This window comes from Pleurodeles waltl, chromosome 1_2 (genome assembly GCF_031143425.1).
Source record: "Pleurodeles waltl isolate 20211129_DDA chromosome 1_2, aPleWal1.hap1.20221129, whole genome shotgun sequence".
Taxonomy (NCBI): domain Eukaryota; kingdom Metazoa; phylum Chordata; class Amphibia; order Caudata; family Salamandridae; genus Pleurodeles; species Pleurodeles waltl.
Window position 1 is genome coordinate 165,726,533 of NC_090437.1, and position 20,913 is coordinate 165,747,445.

The 20,913-nt window shown below is 42.0% G+C and overlaps 1 protein-coding gene across 4 annotated transcripts in view; it reads right to left on the reverse strand.

The window, feature by feature from the left end:
* The window catches only part of LOC138298551 (zinc finger protein 300-like), a 236,587-nt gene that overhangs the window by 141,651 nt on the left and 74,023 nt on the right, over positions 1-20,913 (reverse strand). For all 4 annotated transcript variants that reach the window (XM_069236885.1, XM_069236887.1, XM_069236886.1 and 1 more), the window contains one exon: positions 8,082-8,189. In XM_069236885.1, coding sequence (XP_069092986.1) covers positions 8,082-8,189 — 108 coding nt within the window. The remainder of the gene's footprint in view (positions 1-8,081; positions 8,190-20,913) is intronic.

Genomic DNA, 20,913 nt, shown 5'->3' on the forward strand with positions numbered 1-20,913 from the left:
AGTTCTAGTAGTGTTGTGTACAATGGTTGGCGAGCCCAAGTTGGTGCTACTAGTATTAGTTTGCGTTTGTTTTGACTCAATTTGTTTACTAGATACGGAAGGAGTGGGAGAGGGGGAAAAGCGTAAGCAAATATCCCTGACCAACTCATCCATAACGCATTGCCCTTGGAGTGAGGGTGTGGGTACCTGGATGCGAAGTTTTGGCATTTTGCGTTTGCTTTTGTTGCGAATAGATCTATTTGCGGTGTTCCCCAGTTTTGAAAGTAAGTTTGCAGTATCTGTGGATGAATTTCCCATTCGTGGATCTGTTGGTGATCTCGACAGATTGTCGGCCAACTGGTTTTGAATTCCTGGGATGTACTGTGCTATTAGGCGAATGTGATTGTGAATCGCCCAATGCCAAATCTTCTGTGCTAAGAGACACAGCTGTGATGAGTGTGTCCCTCCCTGTTTGTTTAGGTAATACATTGCTGTCATGTTGTCTGTTTTGACAAGAATGTGTTTGTGGGCTATTAACGGTTGAAATGCTTTCAATGCTAGAAACACTGCTAGTAGTTCTAGTTGATTTATATAAAGCTGGCTTTGTTGAGTGTTCCATTGACCCTGGATGCTGTGCTGGTTGAGGTGTGCCCCCCAACCTACCATGGAAGCATCTGTTGTGATCACGTATTGAGGCACTGGGTCTTGGAATGGCCGCCCTTGGTTTAAATTTATAGGATTCCACCATTGAAGCAAGGAGTGTGTTTGGCGGTCTATCAACACTAGATCTTGAAGTTGACCCTGTGCTTGTGTCCATTGTGCTGCTAGGCACTGTTGTAAGGGCTGCATGTGTAAACTTGCGTTTGGGACAATGGCTATGCATGAAGACATCATGCCTAGAAGTTTCATCACAAACCTTACTTGATACTGTTGGTTTGGGTGTATGTTTAGTATTACGTTTTGGAATGCTTGTACCCTTTGTGGACTTGGAGTGGCAATCCCTTTTTCTGTGTTGATTGATGCTCCTAAGTATTGTTGTATTTGACACGGTTGTAAGTGTGATTTTAGGTAGTTTATTGAGAACCCTAGCTTGTGAAGGGTTTCTATGATGTATTTTGTGTGTCGAAGACACTGTTTCCGAGTGCTGGTTTTTATTAACCAATCGTCTAGGTACGGGAATACGTGTATGTGCTGTCTTCTGATACGTGCAGCTACTACCGCAAGGCATTTTGTAAATACTCTTGGTGCTGTTGTTATCCCGAATGGTAACACTTTGAATTGGTAATGTACTCCTTGGATTACAAACCTTAAGTATTTACTGTGGGAAGGATGTATGGGTATATGGAAGTAAGCATCCTTGAGGTCTAATGTTAACATGTAGTCTTGTTGTTTGAGCAATGGAATCACGTCTTGAAGTGTTACCATGTGAAAGTGATCTGATTTGATGTAAAGATTTAGTGTTCTGAGATCCAAGATGGGCCTCAGTGTTTTGTCCTTTTTTGGTATTAGAAAATACAGGGAGTAAACACCTGTTCCTTTCTGATGGTTGGGTACTAGTTCTATTGCTTCTTTTTGTAACAACGCTTGGATTTCTAGTTGTAATAGATCCAAGTGCTGTTTGGACATGTTGTGTGTTTTTGGAGGCACATTTGGTGGTAATTGTAGGAATTCTATGCAATAACCATGTTGGATAATGGCTAGGACCCATGAGTCCGTAGTTATGTCTTCCCAATTTTTGTAATAATTTGTGAGTCTCCCCCCCACTGGTGTTATGTGTTGGGGATTTGTGACATTGGAGTCACTGTTTAGTTTGTGGGGTTTTTGGGCTTTGGAATTTCCCTATTGTTTTTGGGAACTGTCCACCCCTATATTGTCCCCGAAAGCCTCCTCTTTGGTATTGGCCCTGGTATGTGGGTCTGGCCTGTGAGGTTGAAGGTTCTGTGCTTTGGGCCCGAAACCCCCCTCTAAAGTGTGGCTTCTTAAAGGTGCCTCTGCTCTGTGGGGAGTAGAGCGCGCCCATGGCTTTGGCCGTGTCCGTGTCCTTTTTTAGCTTTTCTATAGCTGTATCCACCTCCGGCCCAAACAACTGTTGTCCATTGAAAGGCATATTCAGCACAGCCTGCTGGATCTCTGGTTTAAATCCGGAGGTGCATAGCCATGCGTGTCTCCGAATGGTGACTGCTGTGTTTACAGTTCTGGCGGCTGTGTCCGTTGCGTCTATAGCCGATCTTATTTGGTTGTTGGAGATACTTTGGCCCTCCTCCACCACCTGTTGTGCACGCTTTTGAAACTCTTTGGGTAGATGTTCAATGAAATGTTGTATTTCATCCCAATGAGCCCTATCATATCTTGCCAATAAAGCCCGTGAATTGGCAATGCGCCATTGATTGTCTGCTTGTGCTGCAACCCTTTTCCCTGCTGCATCAAACTTTCGACTTTCTTTGTCGGGTGGCGGTGCATCCCCCGAAGTCTGTGAGTTTGCCCTTTTCCGGGCTGCCCCTACTACCACCGAGTTGGGTGTTAGTTGTTGCGTGATGTACACAGGGTCCGTAGGGGGAGGTTTGTACTTCTTTTCCACCCTAGGTGTGATGGCCCTGCCTTTGCCTGGGTCTTGGAACACCTGTTTTGCGTGTTTTAACATGCCTGGTAACATAGGCAGACTTTGGTATTGGCTATGTGTTGATGACAGGGTATTAAATAAGAAGTCATCCTCTATAGGTTCAGAATGCAGTGCTACGTTGTGGAAAGTAGCTGCTCTGGAAACCACCTGCATGTAAGCAGTACTGTCTTGTGGTGGTGATGGTCTTGCCGGGTAGCAATCAGGACTATTATCAGATACTGGTGCATCGTATAGATCCCATGCATCTGGGTCATCTTGGCTCATCCCTGTGTGCGTTGGTGATTGCATCATTAGGGGTGTTGCAATTGGGGATAGTTGCGGTGAGTGCTGTGGCAATGGCTGTGGTGAAAAACGTGATGGAGTTTTCTCTTTAGCCACCTTTGCTTTTGGCTGTTTTTCAGTTTCCTGGAAAGCCAGTCTCCGTTTCATTTTAATTGGGGGAAGAGTTCTTATTTTCCCTGTGTCCTTCTGTATATGGAGCCTTCTCTGTGTATAGTCTGGCTCTCCCCTCTCTAGTTCTTGTCTGAACTTATGGCCATGTAGTTGTGATGAAAGGCCTTGTTCTTCAGTAAAGGAGCTTTGTTTTGGCTCCGAGGCTGGATGTTTCGGCACCGAAACCTTTTCCGCAGTCTTTTTTAGCTCCGAAGCCAAATTTTTCGGTTTCGGGGTGCCGATATCTCGGTGCCGAGTCTGGTCGGAGCCGGTATCTCGGTGCCGAGTATACTCTGTGCCGGTATCTCGACCGGAGTCGGATGTCTTCGGCATGTGTGTGCCCTTTTTCGGTGCCGATGCTTGGTCACCGTTCTTATGGGTTAAGCCATGGCCTGTCGGCGGTGGCATCCCCTGGGCTTTCATTATTTTTGTGTGAGTTTTGGCCGGGGCTGTTTTACTCACGGTTTGTTGCCTTGCCGGCTGCTCACTCTCGGGCTCGTCCGAGTCAGGAATGGAGAATGTCTCCTCTTCTTCGACGTCGGGGTATCCAGCCGGCGTTGACGCCATTTGAAGCCTTCTAGCTCTCCGGTCCCGTAGCATTTTCTTAGACCGAAATGCCCGACAGGCCTCGCAGGTATCCTCTTTGTGTTCGTGGGACAAACACAAATTACAGACCAAATGCTGGTCTGTATAAGGATGCTTAGCGTGGCATTTGGGGCAGAAGCGGAATGGGGTCCGTTCCATGAGCCTTGAAGACGCACGCGGTCGGGCCGACCAGGCCCCGCCGGGGAATGGAAGCCCCGAAGGGCTACCGGAGCTCTTCTTTTCTTCGGTGCCGATGTGCTCTTACTAAACCGATACCGAGCGCAAACAATACCGTCAAATTTTCCGATAGTCAACTAACTTTCCGAACCGAAACACGGAGCGAAGAGGAACACGTCCGAACCCGATGGCGGAAAGAAAACAATCTAAAATGGAGTCGACGCCCATGCGCAATGGAGCCGAAAGGGGAGGAGTCCCTCGATCTCTAGACTCGAAAAGACTTCTTCGAAGAAAAACAACTTGTAACACTCCGAGCCCAACACTAGATGGCAGGATAATGCACAGCATGTGTATCTGCAGCTACACATGCCATCGAACATATATATATATATATATATATAAATAAATAAATAATTAACTTAGTGGTGGTCACCAATAGGTAGTTACAGTTAGGATCTGGTTTCCATAGAAAATTTGTTTTTTTACTTATCTATATCTTTGGCACCGGTTGATGAATCTTCATGAAACTGTCCCAACAAATTTGACGCTCACGTCTGCTGCTGTCCTGAAAGTTTTGGGGTGATCCGTCAAGCAGGGGGTAAGAAAAGAAAGGGGGGGTCCCAAAACATGTTTTCTCCATGTTAATTCCCATATGGTTTTTGAACAGGGCTACAGCTCAATCCGCTGGACGGAATCACACAACATTTGGCAGAAAGGTAGCTCTTGGTCCAGAAAGCGCCCTTTTGTTATTTGGTGTAAATCCGTCCAGTAGTTTGTGAGATACTAGAGAAAATTTTAATTTGAATATATAGGGACACGGAGGCTCTGCAAACTCTTCTGATCTCGTGCTGAGATCTGATTGGCTGCCAACACTTCAACAAAGAAGTGTTGGCAGCCATCTTAGGACTCTGCTTCAGCCGGAAAAAAAGATACAAAATAAAAGTAGGGGACAGGGTAGGAACATCCTGACCCCTTAGCTCTGGTGGCTGGGATCCCAGAGGGACCCAACCAGGGCAAAAAAATACTTAAAAAATAAAACAAATTGCTGTGAATTCGCTATGCTTTTTTTTTTTTTTTTTTAAACACTCCTGTGGTTGTTTCAGTAAAGCCCATGTGGGGCCAGGTCCGGGGGCATAGCAAAAATAAAGGAGGGGGTGCAAGGGCCCCCCCTCCTGGGCTTTTCTGAGCCCGGGGAACGCCACCTCCCCGGAAACTAAATCAAATGGTAGGGGTCCCCGGGACCACCACCTCCATGGGTCAAAATATTTTAATTATAGTAGAGGAGGGTCCTGTGGAAAGCATACCCGGACACTACCACCTCCCTGGGGCAATTGTTTCAAAATAAGGGGTGCACAACCCCCCACCCTCCCCCGTGCAGGCCCGTGGACCGCCACCTCCCCGGGGCAATTGTAACAAAATAAGGGGGGGGCGTGCTGTCACACTTACTACTCAGCAGTCCTTAATATCTATGCTACATTTGATCAGTGTTTGCTTAGTAAGTCATCAAAGGAGAGAGAGGGAGAAACAAATACTGGGGTCAGGTCGCTCTCAAATGATAGCCTGACCTTACTGAAGCTAAATGCGAGTACACCACCCCAGGACTCTCACTTGCCTACTGAATGATCTCAATATAAGGAACCCAGTGGTAGCAAATAATACAGTCCTTGGGAGTGGCACTTACCTGGAAGAAAATAACTCAGAAGGGATGTATTATATGGGTCACAGTTCAAGCTACAATTAGGGGCTAACTGATAGAAGCATCCATGCTATTTTATCATTTGAGGGTAGAAGTTCTAGATAACCAAGAGAAAGAATTATGGACTCTGGGGAAGGGGCATAACATCCCAACTCCCCCTAAAAAATGCAAAATCATAACTATGAGCACTGATGCTAGAGAAAAATTAACCATCCCTATGCAGGGTAAAGCATAAATATTTTGATGGGGAACAAAGCTGGAAAATCTTGGTTGATCAGCTCAGTGCAACAATGTCCCACTCAAGGATAAAAGATATGGGGCCAGATGTATCAAAGGGTTTTACCCATTCTGTGTCTATGGGAAAATGCGTTGGTACATATGGCCCATGGTTATTAATGAAGAAGATCCAATCCAACTTTTGTCTCTGGTACATATTTGTACCAGAAGACAACTTAGGCTTACAAAGCATCTCAGGATGGACCTGGATGTCGGAACAAATAGCTTCTTCCCAGAATCAGACCAGCCTTGGAACCTTGGAGTAGGCAGGACTGTACCGACTTTGGCGAGATCTTCAGTGTTAAGTCATGGACTGGATATATTGCAAGGCCACATGGGCTTGATGGTTTAAGGTAACATGACACATTGAATCCAAACTCATTGAAAATCTAGAAGAGAACCTAGGGTCATTTCTAGCAGAATGTTTTCCAGACTTTCCCCAAGATGAATGGCCTGCTGCAGAGTACTGATTGCTGGATTTCAGAAATAATTCTAAATATCTTCTGTTTTGATGTAAGGAAATCAGGAAGTACCAGAAGTTGGAGTGCCATTATACTGAGCTGTATGTACAATTGGTTCTTTAGATTTTGAAGTGAAATGGAATGCTGCTCATGATGGCACTACAACATCAAATCTGATTGCCAGAGTCTGAGGAAAGGGACCAACAGCAGCCATATTCTTTAAGGCTTTTGACCAGTAGCCTACGCATCAGAACCAGGAATGAATGCAGTCAAGGAAAGAAGAATACTTGTGTTGTTAAAAGAGAAATACAGAATAAATGTGAAAGTACGCATGAAAGATGCTTGTCAAAGATGTCCAATGGAATTAAATGGATATAAAGAACTGGAATTTAAAGTGAAATTCTGTGTGAGCCTGCAAGTAAATCGGCATTAGGTTTCTTAAAAAGACCAAACCTAAGCTGTGCAAAGTGTGACGCTCCGTTTATATAACAGAAACAGGAAAAGAACGTAGGAGTAATTGGTAAACAAGGCTATCAGCTGTTAGGACATCAATCATTGATAGCCTAAACATTTCTTATTTAGAAGAGACAAGAGTTAGTAGCCTATCATAGTATGCCTCAAACAGCAGTCCCTTAATAGAATGCAACAATTAACAAATGTAATATTATAAAAAGTGTAAACCTTTAATTCAATATCAAATTCTTCATTATACAATACATAAAGAGCACAACAATACAAGCTGTAATTAAAAAGGAAATGTTTAGCCCATTAATGATCCGTGTATTTCTGATGACCACAGATGGTCCAAAGATTTGCACTATTAAATACATTTCATCTATGTTCCTTCACAACACAGGTCAACCATTGAGGCTGCAAATAAGCATTTAGGGCCAGATGTAGCAAACGGTTTGCGAGTCGCAAACCTGAGTTTGCTATGCAGAAATGCATTTTGCGAGTCGGGACCGACTCGCAAAATGCATTTCAGAGTCGCAAATAGGAAGGGGTGTTCCCATCCTATTTGCGAGTCGGAGTGGTACGCAACTCCATTTGCGACCGCGTATGCGGTCGCAAATGGAGTCGCAGTTACCATCCACTTGAAGTGGATGGTAACCCACTCGCAAACGGGAAGGGGTCCCCATGGGACTGGACCCCAAATTATTTTTTCAGGGCAGGTAGTGGTCCAAGGCACCACTACCTGCCCTGAAAAAATTCTGAAACAAAAGGTTTCGTTTTTTTTTTTTTTAAGTGCAGCTCGTTTTCCTTTAAGGAAAACGGGCTACACTTGAAAAAAAAAACTGCTTTATTTAAAAGCAGTCACGGACATGGAGGTCTGCTGACTACAGCAGGCCTCCATATCTGTGAGTGCCCATAGTCGCTATGGGGCCGCAATTTGCGACCCACCTCATTAATATTAATAAGGTGGGTCTTTGCGACCCCATAGCGTCTGAGACACCGTTCTGCATTGCAAATTGCGAGTTGCAATTTGCGAGTCGCAATTTGCAAAGTTGCTACATCTGGCCCTTAGTTTCAGTAGAGTGTTCAACACTTGCAGGGGTTGGAGGGAAGGGAAAACTATTTGTTCCCTGTAGATACACAGAAAAGAGTTCCCATATCGCCAGGGTATCACCTTTTCAAGTGATCAAGAATTAGGGCTACTTAATTTTACGACTTCTATTTCAGCTGCACTCCATAGTGTAGAATACAGCGTAGTAATTTCACTCCCTGCAGTTAACAGTCTCTTGCTTTTTTAGTAGAAAGTGGAACAACTTAAATATTATGTGTTTTATTCAATAGTATAAGTCATAAAATGGGTTATTTCTGTTTTGGCTATAGCAAAACATTATAATTTACTGACCTTTACTGAGATCCGTCTTACTTTTGACTGCTTCTGAACCTTTGCCAGAGGGTTTTTCCTCTCTTTTTATCATGTACTGGACATTGGAACTGTCACTGGTATAATTTGCTATATAAAAGTAGAAAGCACAGATTTAGACTCCAACATGAAACACTTAATTTAGAATTTTCTGAAAATGAATCCATCATCCTTTCTCCCATATACTCTGCCTTTTTATGTAGCTCACATCTTTGTAACATTTACAGCACTGCCCATTCATTTATGCACTGTGTACTACCACTGAAGTATAAGGAAGAATGACATTTATTTTAAATATTTGTTTATGCTGCATAACAACACAAGGCATTAATATGGCATATTTAAATGAGATTTCCCATTTATGACAGAAAGCCAAAAAACTGCATATACAGTTTTGGGTACAAACACACTTTTAAACACACAATGTTGGGCATTCCATAGTTTGCCAGTGCTACTTGTCTCAGGGGTCCATTCTTGAAAGGTATAACAATCTCAGAACTCAGTTGATATGCTGAAGTAAAGCCCTGGAAATTAGCACTGAGAGAGTAAGGGTAAGTACCATTCAACTATTTGTAAACAAATCACTCCTCTATTTGTTACTTAGGTTAAAAAAAGTATGGTCTACACGATATATTGCAAAACACTTTCTTTTTTCTAGTAAGAGGCACATCTAAACTTCATGTAAATCACATTTTAAGGCTTATTTTTTCCAGGAAAAGTTTGTTTACTTTCTGGTCCCATATTAAATTATCTGTCTCCCACATAGTTGACCACAGGTGGATGGTGGGAGAGTGACATGGACAGGTAGAAGCTGGGGGGGCAGGTGGGTTATTTTCTTATACAATAAGCTTTCTCCACCTGGATGTGGAATACCTGTATGATATAGTTAAATTGGCATAGTAAATTACTAGCTTACATTTAAAACACACATTTGCAATGCAATGGGTCTTGCGTTTGCTCGAGTTAGAGCTATTAGCTTTGTAAATTCCTAAATGGACTTTTCTGTGGACATAAATGGACATAAATTGAAAATGAAAAGTAAAACAGTTGACACAAGAAAGCCAATTCAAAGCACCACGACTGCCGTGAGCGCAAAGGGGGGACACAAAAGGAAAAAGACGTTCGCTCGCAGTCAAACATATTGGCAAACCTGCAATTACCATGTAACAGGGTCGATGGCAAAGACGGTAACAAAACTGCCCCAAGGAGGGACAAAGATAAAGCATTTATCAATAACAACAAAGGATTTTTTAAAGGCAAGCCCATGAACGAGTGATAGTGATGGACGTGCGGTGGCCGTGGTTAAAAGCGATTGCACATTCGACCTAAAAATACAGTCCATATGTTGCTGCAATTTGGCTTGTAAATTTGACTCTCTGAACTCTGGAATTTATGAATATTAGGTATTGGCTTATAGCAATTAGTAGGTTCATCACAATGCATCATTGATCAAGAGGATAATTGGATTGAAAGCTGAGTGTAGAAAGTGAGCAGCAAAAGGTTACAACTGTACATACTATGAGATGTTATGAAATAGAAAGTGCATAGTGAATTTGATTGGTTAATGAAACCTATGTAATTTAGGATGCTGATAGGATATATTTTACCAATTATATGATAAAGCAGCTGTGAAATATTGAGTGCGTGGGAGAATATTTGACTATGAGAGGATATCAATTTTAATTATAAGCCAACCTATTGAAACAATAGAAACGCCATGGGGTACAAATTCAGTTTAACACAGGCAGAGAAGAACTGCCTGAAGAAAAAGATCTGGTTGTCAAGGCATCAGAACCCTAACATATTAAAAGGAGATATATTGTGTTACAGACGATAATACATAGTATGTTAAGAACCTAACAACAGCACTTGGTGTGGCATACTTTCAAAGTGCAAAACAAAATATAGGAACATGATGTAAAGTGGTAACATACCCTGGAATCTCTGATTAATAAGTTGGTATGTGGCATTTTCTGTATCAATAGTATATTTATTATAATATGTGGAAAAAGATGAAAATACACAAAATATTAAGGTGTGAGAAAGTTCCTGAGCTGAAAATTATCTCCCTATAAGAGGATCAGTTTGTGGTGAGTTCAGAGAATAATTTTCTCAAGACATTTATATTATGATATGCTACTATCACACTTCTTATGTTCTGGATTTGTTAATTATTGAGTTCTTCAGATATATTTCTCATAATACTCCAATGCCTATAACTAGATGTCTGACATTACATATTAGGAGTATCTTATAAAAAGCTAGCCATATTGAATCCTAGATACTTACCTAAAGAAGAGTCACCATAATGCTTTTTATTATTTTGAGCACAAAATCACTGGAAAATGAATTCCTTATCAAGAACAATAGAAAATGACAACATTAAGACCACCAAATACAATCCTTGGATCTTATCAGATGATTCTGTTGTTATGTTTAGAAGGGAAACATCATATTTATCCTCTGCACATCCAACAGATTTTGTTCTCCTGAAATTGGATATTATCAACCTTCTCATGAACAAAAACATTTTCCCACGAAAATCTATCAATTACGTCTTTGGCAACCTAGTTGGATGCAGCCTTTTCACTGGAGATTTCCATTATCCAGGGTGGGCAAATATCATAGGTAAAGGCCTGTCACAAATCCTGCCCAGTATATCCTGATCGTTGATTTCAGATTGCTCTATATCATATTGAACGAGGCTACGCGACCATAAAATGCCATGCTATAACCAGAGTAACTCTTAATCCTCTCAGGGGAGGACAGAGTTCACTACAACCCAAGTCAAAGTGGCAACTACCAGCACCAGAGCCTCTCACACATCCTGTATCAGGTAACTTACATCCTCTTGTGCTTCATAGGGCAGCATTCTTGGTGACAACAAACACACCCTATCAATGTAGGCTTGGGCATGAGTTATGTGCCTTTGCAAAAAGGAAAATCCTGAAACTTAACCCCTTTGAGGGATCATCTGCACCACGTAACATATCTAAACTTGGGGAAACCAAATAAACGGGCAGAGGAACAAGTACCTTCTTCACTGCTGGTAAAGCCTTGTTATGCCTCCAGGAGAAAGGAGAGACACAATGATTTCTTGGCTGATAAAGGCAAACCACCCAAAAAATAGAATTAAGATATTAAGGACATGAATTAAATATATGATAAGTCAAATAAAAGACAAGTAGAACCTGATGAAGAAAAATACACACCCAGATTCATAAGTTTTCTAAAATCAAGGCAATAAAAAATGTAATTCTAATATACAGAAATCTGCTTGGTAGTGTTAATGGGGGTTTTGAAAACAGCAAATAGAGATCTGGCAAAGGGATTGGACGGAATATGCAATGAAGTGTACAAGATATCAATAGTAAATCTAGTAACCATCAGAGAAACGCAATTTAACTCAGTACGTGTATGGAAGTTCACATGATAATGGTCGTTCTGAAATACGAATATGACCTCCAGGCCTGCTAGTTGTATTAGAAACCTATCACTTTGTTAAATATTGACTTTATATGCAAACATGTTGACAACTTTAATTACAGTATGGTCTAACCAATTCTGATATACAATAATCAACAGAGTTTTCATTCTAAAACATATTTGCAGAAGGAAATCCAATGTCATCTGACCCTATGATCTAACTATTGCTAAAACAAAACACTTACCATGGTCAACAATAAACGTTAAGAAAGGAAATGAATAACTTACCTGTGACTACAGTTCTCCAGTATTGGTATCTTTCATAGATTCACATGCTTGAATCATCCTCGTCATCATAGTGGAGTCCTACGGTATCCTAAATAAAGCAGTAGGTGAACTACCAGAGGCTCTAAGGGCAATAGATGGCCTCCCCAATAGCCTATCTATGCCTTTTTTTTTTTTTTTTTTAAAGAACCAAACGTCAACTATAACCAATCAGGCAACAACACCCTCTAGAACACTCCATGAGAGGGTATGCCCCTAAGATTTTCAAGCACAAGTGTGACAAGAATTACCTCTAATTACATAAGGAAGCCTCTCAGGGGAGGAGGGTGGGGCTCGTGTGAATCTATGAAAGATACCAATACCGGAGATCCGTAGTTACAGGTAAGTAACTAATTTTCTTTTCAGGTATCGGATCTTTCATAGATTCACAAGTGTGAGTCAGAACAGTAAGACGTTTTTGTAAGTAAACAGTGCAGTAACGTAATTACCCTTAGAGGATGGTGAGTAACAATTTCTACAGACATCTATACCATTAAAGAATATTACTGTATACATAATATGCAACTGTGATCTTTACTGAAACATAATATGAAGAAACATATGAAAGTAATAAAACACCTCTGTGAACAGAGGCCTACCTTATTGGAAGAGATGACGTAATACCACCTGTCCTACCACTGCATCACTGTGGTGTGCAGATTCCAGGCACTAAAGGTGCTCTTCCGCGTTGCAGCTTGGCAAATTGCCTCAAAGAAGATGCCAGCAAACAGAGCAGTCAATGTGGACAATGCCCTTGGGTAACTGTGAGTGGTTTGCCGGCTTCTGAGTGGCACAACTGGATGGCAGCAGAAATCCATCTTGCGATAGTTGCTTTTGTGACTTAAGTACCTTTTGTGGATGCCCCATAAGACACTAACAGTTGGTCAGTCGTTTAAATATTTTTAGTATGTTGCAAATAGAATTTAAAACATCTTTTAATGTCAATAGTATGGAGAGACCTCCCAGCTGGCGTAGAGGGATTTGGGAAGAATGTATGAACTATGACAGGTTCGTTGAGATGGAACCTTGGGAATGAATCTTGGACACATCCTGAGAACGTAGTTCCCAGTGAACTGTAGAAAAGGTTCCTGTGTTGTGAACACTTGAATTTTGCAGACTCTTTCAGCAGGCGTGAGAGCTAGCAATAATGCCACCTTCCAAGTAAGGAACTTCAGTTCTGCCTTGTGGATTGGTTCAAATGGTGATTTTATAATCTGGGACAGAACGACTTTGAGATGCCATTTTGGAGGAGGAGCTTGTATCTGGGGAAAAGCTCTGAATAACCCCTTCAAGAATTGTTAGACTATTCTTTAAGAACAGAGAGATAAAGAGTTTGAAGAACGCCTGTATCTTGAAACGCCAGCAAGGTGAACCTGGATAGACGCATGCTCTAACCCTGATCCAGAAAGTGGTAGAAGGTAAGGACGGATTAGGATTATGTTGGTGGCACCATGAACAGAATCTCTTCCAACTGAGTTTGTATGTTTTAATTGTGGAATCAGCTCTTCCTTTGGACAATATTTCCCTACAATCTTGAGGAATGTCTAGGTCTTTGAATTTGTTGAATTCAGGAGCCAAGCATGCAACTGAAGAGAGGCGGTGTCTGGAAAAAGAACCTGACTTTCGTTCACTGTTAACAGTGTTTTTGTTGCTGGAAGGTGAATGGGTTCTGATTCCGAAAGCAGAAGGAGCTCCGTGAACCAATGTTGTCGGGGCCACCGTGGAGCAATGAGGATGAGCCGGCATGTTTTCTTTCCATTTTCCTGAGAAGCCATTAAATGAGAGGGAATGGGGGAAAAGGGTATGCATAGATCCCTGACCATCTGATCAAAAACACATTCTTCCATGACCCTCACTGAGGTCCCCAGCTTGCAAAGAACCGTAATTTTCGATTATCTTGAGAGGCCAAGAGATCTCTGTTTTGTTTGCCCCATTGTTGGAATATGGCGTTGAGAATTGGTTGACTGAGCTCTCATTTATGACAGACTTGACAGGTTCAGCTCAAGGTGTCCTCTAGAATGTTGCTTACTGGTAGATATTCTGCTCTCCTGGATATCTGTTGTAGTAGGGCCATTTCCAAATTCTTTGAGCTTCCAAGCTCTTGTACCCCACTGCTTGTTGAGATAATGCATACTTGTGGCTGCCCATCCGTATGAGGACAGATGACCCTTGTATTCTTGGTAGGAAAGACTGAAGTGCTAGGAAAATTGCTCTCAATTTCAAGATATGCATGTGCATTTTGGATAGTAGAATACTCCATCTCCCACTTACTTGGAGATCTTGAAGATGGACTCCCTAGCCATCGAGAGAAGTGTCTGTGGTGATTATGAACTCAGAAACTGGAGATAGGAATGTTAGCCCTGATCGGAGATTCTTGGAGACTTGTCACCAAGGATGCGCCTTTCTCATAGCTGGTGTGATCCGAATGAGATCGTCGAACAAGCCGGTCACTTGGACCTATTGCTTGTTCTTGAATGGGTCTCATTCTGAGATGGGCAGAGGGCACCAAAAGAATGGCTCATGACATCATATTGAACAATGACTTGAGGAGACGGACAGAAGAGAACTCTCTTTTGGAAAGATCGTAAGCCAAAGATCGTAAGCCAATAACAATGTTCCTTTGCGTCTCTGCGGACAAGATTGATTCGTCTTGCAACCTATGTAGAGTTGCTCCAAAAAAGGTTACCCTCTGTGAGGGTGAAAGAAGAGGCTTTTAGTAGTTTATCATGAGTCCCTGGGAGTGAAGCAATTGTAGGCAGGTTGTTGCTGCTTCCGACGCCTGCTGAAGAGATGGTGCTTTAACAAGCCAATCGCAGAGTTACAGAAAAACTTGCAGGCCTTTTTCTTGGAGATGTGCTCCTATTGGAGCAAGACATTTGGTCAAAATTCAGGGTGCTGACCTGAGACCAAAGGAAAGAACTTCGAACTGATACTGAGTGCCTGCTACCGCAAAGCGGAGAAACATCTGCTTGGAAATCCAGACTGGTCATATAATCTCCATGAACAAGGATATTTAATATCTCTTGGAGAGTGACCATACAAAAGGATTTTTACTGTAGCTACTTGCTGAGTTTTCTGAGCTCCAGAATGGGACGCCATTCTCCAATTTTTTTTTCCTTTGCTAGGAAAAAGCGTGAATAGAAATCCATTCTCTTCTGAGAGTGTGGGATCTTTTCTATGGCACTCTTGAGCAGAAAGGCTGTGCCTGCTTCCAGAGCAGATGGAGATGGGATGGAGGTAGTCTGTCTGATGGATGAATAGGTGGAATTCTTGTGAATGTCAGAGTATAGCCATACTTGAGAAGATCGAGGAACCAGTTGTTGGTTGTAATGTTCTGGCACTGGTGATAATAACAAGAGTACGTGCACCTAGATATCGAGGCACAGAGGGGGTTTTGCAGCAGGCACTAAAAATTTTTCTTTTCTGACAGTGTCTCTTGACTGTGTTGGCTACTTTTCCCTTGGTTGTTATTTTGAATATGCAGCCACTGGTGATGCACAATATGTTTGGAGCTGTTTTTAGGCAGGGTGAAAAGACGGATAGGGCTTATAAGATTGGTATTGTTCGTATCTGCCACAAAAGGAACAGGTACCTCATCCGCAAGCTTCTCTAAAAGGTGCTTTTCTGAACTGAAGTGTTCTCAAGAAAATTGCTTTATCTGCTTCTGCTTTGATTGCTTATAAATCATAATCAATGTGTTTTCCAAACAACACATCGCCATCGTATGGCATGTCTAATATGTTGGCTTGTACCTCAGGGCAGAAAGTTGTTGCTTAAAGCCAGTACTGCCGTCTAAGAGTGCTGATCCTGCAAGCGGACGAAAACCAAGGGCAGCTATGTCTACATCGCAATCAATAATCTTGGAAGCAGACCTTTCTCCTTCTATTAGTCTCTTTCTTGCTTCTGTGTTCTTGTCATCGGGCAGAAGATACAGATTTGGCGTGATGCCTCACCACTTCTGGCAGTCATACCTTCCCAGAATTGCTAGAGAGTTCACATCACGCACCGTAGTGCTTGGGATGGACGAGAATCTTTTGCCTATATTATCAAGGCTCTTGTCTTCTTAGTCAGGTACTGATGAGATAGGCACTGAAGACTTCTTCAACCGGTGCTGAGCAGCTTGTGTTAAAACAGAGTCTGGTTTGGGTGTCCTACCAAACATGCTGGAGAGAAGTCAGGAGCCTTATATTTCTTATCAATCCTTGGAAGTACTGCAGTCACAGTAGCTGGTGTTTTCATTATCTTTCTACCTTTTCCCCAGATATATACAATTAGGGACTGCCCTCACGGTCTTCCTTGACTGCTCACTGAAATCATAGCAAAAGCAGTTAGACTGCTTGACTGTCATTGGAAGTTGAAATCTCATAGCTACCCTTTCCACCAAAGTGTGAAAACCACCTATATCCTCTGGTGGAGAATCTACTGGTTGAGGTGCTGGGGAGATGGTGCAGGAATAAGATATTCGTCCCACTCATTGGCAGCTGAATGGGTGTCCTGAAGTTCTCCTTCCTCTCTGTCATCTTCAGAGGAAGATGGATAATCTGTTGGTGGCATGGCAATGTTTGAAACCAGCGTCATCTGACGCGGCATACGAAGTGGAGATGCAAGAGGTGGTGGATAAGCAGAGGAGGGTGTTGCCCCCCCAGGTGAAGAAAAACGGTATGGTAGTCCTACAATATTGTTTGTAAGTCTTGTGCCAAGGCCACCGGAAGCTGGACCATGGGTTTATGTGTGGGACCCATATATTGTCTAGACATTTCTCTGCACTGTTGGTGATGATATTCCTGTTCATAATAGGCTGATTCTTCGTCCTCTTCTTCATCATCATCTTAATAATTCACATGGAGCTTTGATGGGCTATGAGATGGCCCAAAAGGCCCATCATTGTCATAAATTCTTCCAAGTCAAACAAGTTACCAGGTGGTAAAGGAGAGATTTTTGTGTGATCTTGAAGAAAATGTTTTGTCATCAAGAATGTCAACAGTGGCAAATCCACCATGAGTAGTGTTGATGGTTTCTTTGATTTTGGCAATGATGTTGTCGGTGGAGTTGCCGTTGCTGAGGTGGTCATCGTTGTCGGTGTGATGCTCATCAATGGCTTGGTCGTCAACTATGCGGCAGTTGCCAGTGCAGTCATCGTCAATGATGTAGCTCTCAACGAAAAGGTGGTAGTCGTCGACTGGGAAGTAACACTCATCGATGATTTTCTATGGGTAGCCATCGACTATGGTTTCAACAGCATTGCTGATGAGGGCTTCATGGCTAGCTTGATCTTAATGAATGAAGTGTCTGTGGAAGGTTTTTAGGCTTTAAAGGCAAGACAGAAGATGGAGTTGAAGGTCAGATTTTACCTCAGAAGGAACAGGATGTTTTCTTTTTAGTGAGGAACTTTTGGAAAACTTACTTATACCCTTGTAGTGACCCCTGCAACCTTTCTCCCTTTTTAGATTTGTCATGTGAGGTGTAAGAATTCTCACTATCTTTCTCCTAGCAGACAACTATGGTCTTTGCTTTAAGTTTTTGTAGCCATAATAACAATCTCCGCTCTCTATCCTTGAAGGTTTTGGATGAAAAAATTCTACAAATTTTGCAGTCCTTTACCTTATGGTGCAGATGCAGGCAATAAATGCAGTCCTTACGAGGATCTTCAAAATGCAGCCTTTTCTTACCAAAAGAACCACATGATCTGAATAGTCCTTTTTTTATAAGGTTCCAACATGGTACCACCAGAGAAGTTTGGATGTACCAAAACTGAGGAGAAAAACTGAAGAAACCAAGCAGAGCTCAGGGAGACTCCCTCCCAACCGACGTGCAGTAAAAAATCTGAGGGACTTCGCCTGTCTTGAGAGTGTTCTAGACGGTGCTGTCGCCTGACTTGTTATAGTTCAAGTCTGGTCGTTTTTTTTAATGGAGATAGATAGGCTATTGTAGTGGCTATCCATAGCCTTTATAGCCTATGGTAGTTTGCCTACTGCTTTATTAAGTATACAGTGAGACTCCCACTATGACGGCAAGGATGATTCAAGCATGTGAATCTATGAAAGATCCAGTACTGGAGAAGCAGTAGATATTGCCAATTGTTCCTTCTTTTGATCCAATATGTTGTTGAGTGATATATTCCTGCAAGTCCAGACCTGCCAGGTACCACACATCTTGCATTACTCCCAACACATTTTATTCATTTTCTCACATCCCCGCAAGGACCCAAGATTCTCACGCAATTTATGGCACTTGGCATGGTTGCAAATGATAAGAAATAAATTCATTTAACCAGAGCACATCATGAGTTTTTTAGTTTTGCAGTATTATATAACAAGAACTTTGCCAGATGACATACAAGCACTCTGAAAAAGGGGCAGAGTAGGTATGTGTTATGATTAGGCATAGGGAGGTTAATCGGTTTTCCAAGAAGGGCAGGATGCTGAGCGCATGACAAGACATGATCCTGGTTACGACAGTCAAGGTCTGCAGGCCTGACCTGTAAACCTTAGTCTCCTCCCAACCTGTAGCAGCCATGCACTGAATGTGTTAACAACGGAGCATGTTCATTTTTGCAAGTAGAGTCTGGGACAAAAAAGCTAATCTTCTCAGGATCAGCAGGGACAGGCTCGTCCATGATAAATCAATCAGACTCCATGATGGAGACTTTGCAAGCGCAGTTAATATAACTAGGATTGGCACCGCAATCCGGATCAGACTCTGGAGTTACTGCTTCCACAGCACTCTAATTAGGTTTTGAAAAGTGCCTTCTCAGATGTGCCAAAGGTTTCCCGTTGAAAAGTTAATGTGCCTGCTGCTGTAAAGGGATGCTTTCTTTGGTTTCTGTGCTGCTGTAAGTTTCTGTGGGATAGGGAGATGGGGTAATGATAGTATGACGAGTTCCAGGAGTGTATCTATTAACAGTGCAGCAGGTGCAGTGGCACCTGTACCCTGGATGAAGGAGCCACTGCTAGAGGTCCATTTGTAATGCAGGGACATTAACTGCCTTGCTATGCCCTTAGCTTGTTAGCTGCCATAGTGGGTTTTGTTAGGACACAGTTATCTATGAACAAATCACAACAATTGTTTTTAGAACATGTTTAGAGTTCAGTTTGTTGTTTAACTCCTCATACATACTATTTTATTTGCTTCATCAGAGGCATCAGGTATTGTCTCACAATGACGCAAATTTCAATGTTACATCCTCCAGGTTTCATACACTGCTCCATCATCCATGCAGTTGCCCAAAGCATTCAGCAATAGTCTACAGATTTAGTTATGATTAATAGAAGCAATAATTCAAATAGCTCCTTTTCACTTAATGTTTTCCTTTTATTTAAAAAAAATGCTTTGCCGGATATAGTTGTTCACTCCAGGAATCTGTATTTGATCTCATGATCAAAGATTTGAATGTTTACAGCAACTACTCAGCTTTTCCTCTTCCTGAAGTCGAGAAAATGAATGCCAGTTGGGAACATGTTAAAATTCTTTCCTTTCTTACTTTCTTCCTCATCACCTCCCTTCCATGCCTCCTTTTTTTCCATCCTTGCATCCTTTAGTCCTCCTCTACCCCCTGTCCTTCCCTTCGTACTTATTTCCTTCCTTCTCCATTATTTCCTCACTTGCTTCTTTTCTTGTTCCTTCCTCCATCCCTTAATTTCTTCTTTTCTGGTCCTAACTCCTTCATTGTGCTTTTATTTCTCCTTTTCCTCTCTTTTTATTCAACAGATATTTTAACTTCCATTTTCCCTCATCGCTTCATTTGCTCTTTTCACTTTAATTTCTTATTCCCTCCTTCTTTATCCATTTCTTGGTTCTTCCTTTTCTTACTCCAGAACTCCTCCTAGTCAGCATTCGTTGCTGCCTTCGGTAATGTATTTCATTCTGAATCCTTTCTTTTCTTCATAGTAAATAACATACGGTCAACACATTCTCTGTAGTTTTCAAAGCTGTCTCAAGCCCTCAAATGACTTTTCCTGAAGTTATATTTTGAGATGTGCATACATATGCTAATTTGGGCTACCTTTTGGGTTGTTGTTATGCTGTCCTGTCCATAGTCAAATGAGATGATTTTGAGGTTCTCCTCTAAATTTCAGACATTGGTCCAAGATTAGGAACTCAGGATAGGTAACATTTTAATTCAGTGTCCTTTAATTTTCTCATCTTGCATCTGTTGTTAATTCTGACCAAATATCCTATATCTAGGTTTGTTACAAGTGCATCATTTCAGTTAATATGAGGGCCACTATTTAGGAAGGGATGGTATGCATGTATCTGGTGTCCTTGTGATTTGGAAGTGTGTTCAAAGATTTTTTAAATAAAAAAAAAAAATGTCAAATGTACAGCTTTTTTTGTTGTTGTCACTCATGCACATACTTTAGAAGATAAATGCATTAGGTATAAGTACTGGTCTATGGGTGGTGTATGTGTGCATATGAGTGTGTTAGTGTTCACAGATAGAATTAAGTGGGGATCATTGAAGATTCAAAGGACAATTTTTTCTAGGTATTTGTTGCTGGTATAAAAAAGGAAAACATAATTAGCTAAAAATACAGGAATGATTGAGAGTCATACATGAAGTAGGCCATGCAGCTGCAATAAATTACACACCATATGTTTGCTACTGTTTCAACAAGGTGATGGGTACTCTGACTGGATTCACTGGGTGAAAGGACTTCCCTGCTGTAACGGATGGCTGGCAAGTGTTCCCGGAGGTCTTTAAATACATTGAAATATTGAGCACCTTTCAGGGTGGGTGGATCCCTCAATCGTTGGGTCCCTCAATCGTTCCTCTACTCCTAGTGAGAATGCAGGTTTTCTGCCTATGTAGAGCTGTGAAAGGTGGTTGGATATGGACTTCAGAGAAGGTTGGTAGTGCTGGGAGTGGGCCCTTGTATGATGAGATCAGAGCCCAATACCCAAAATTCTGCAGCACGAAGACCACTGCTCAGCTTTCCCCCAATAGCTCTTCATCAGCAGGAAGGAGTCATGGCTGGAAGGAAAGAGCTTTCTCCTTGTAATAATAAGGTATTGCCTGGACCTATGTAGCACTGCAAAGGGCTGCTGAACCGTCCCCTCTTATCTT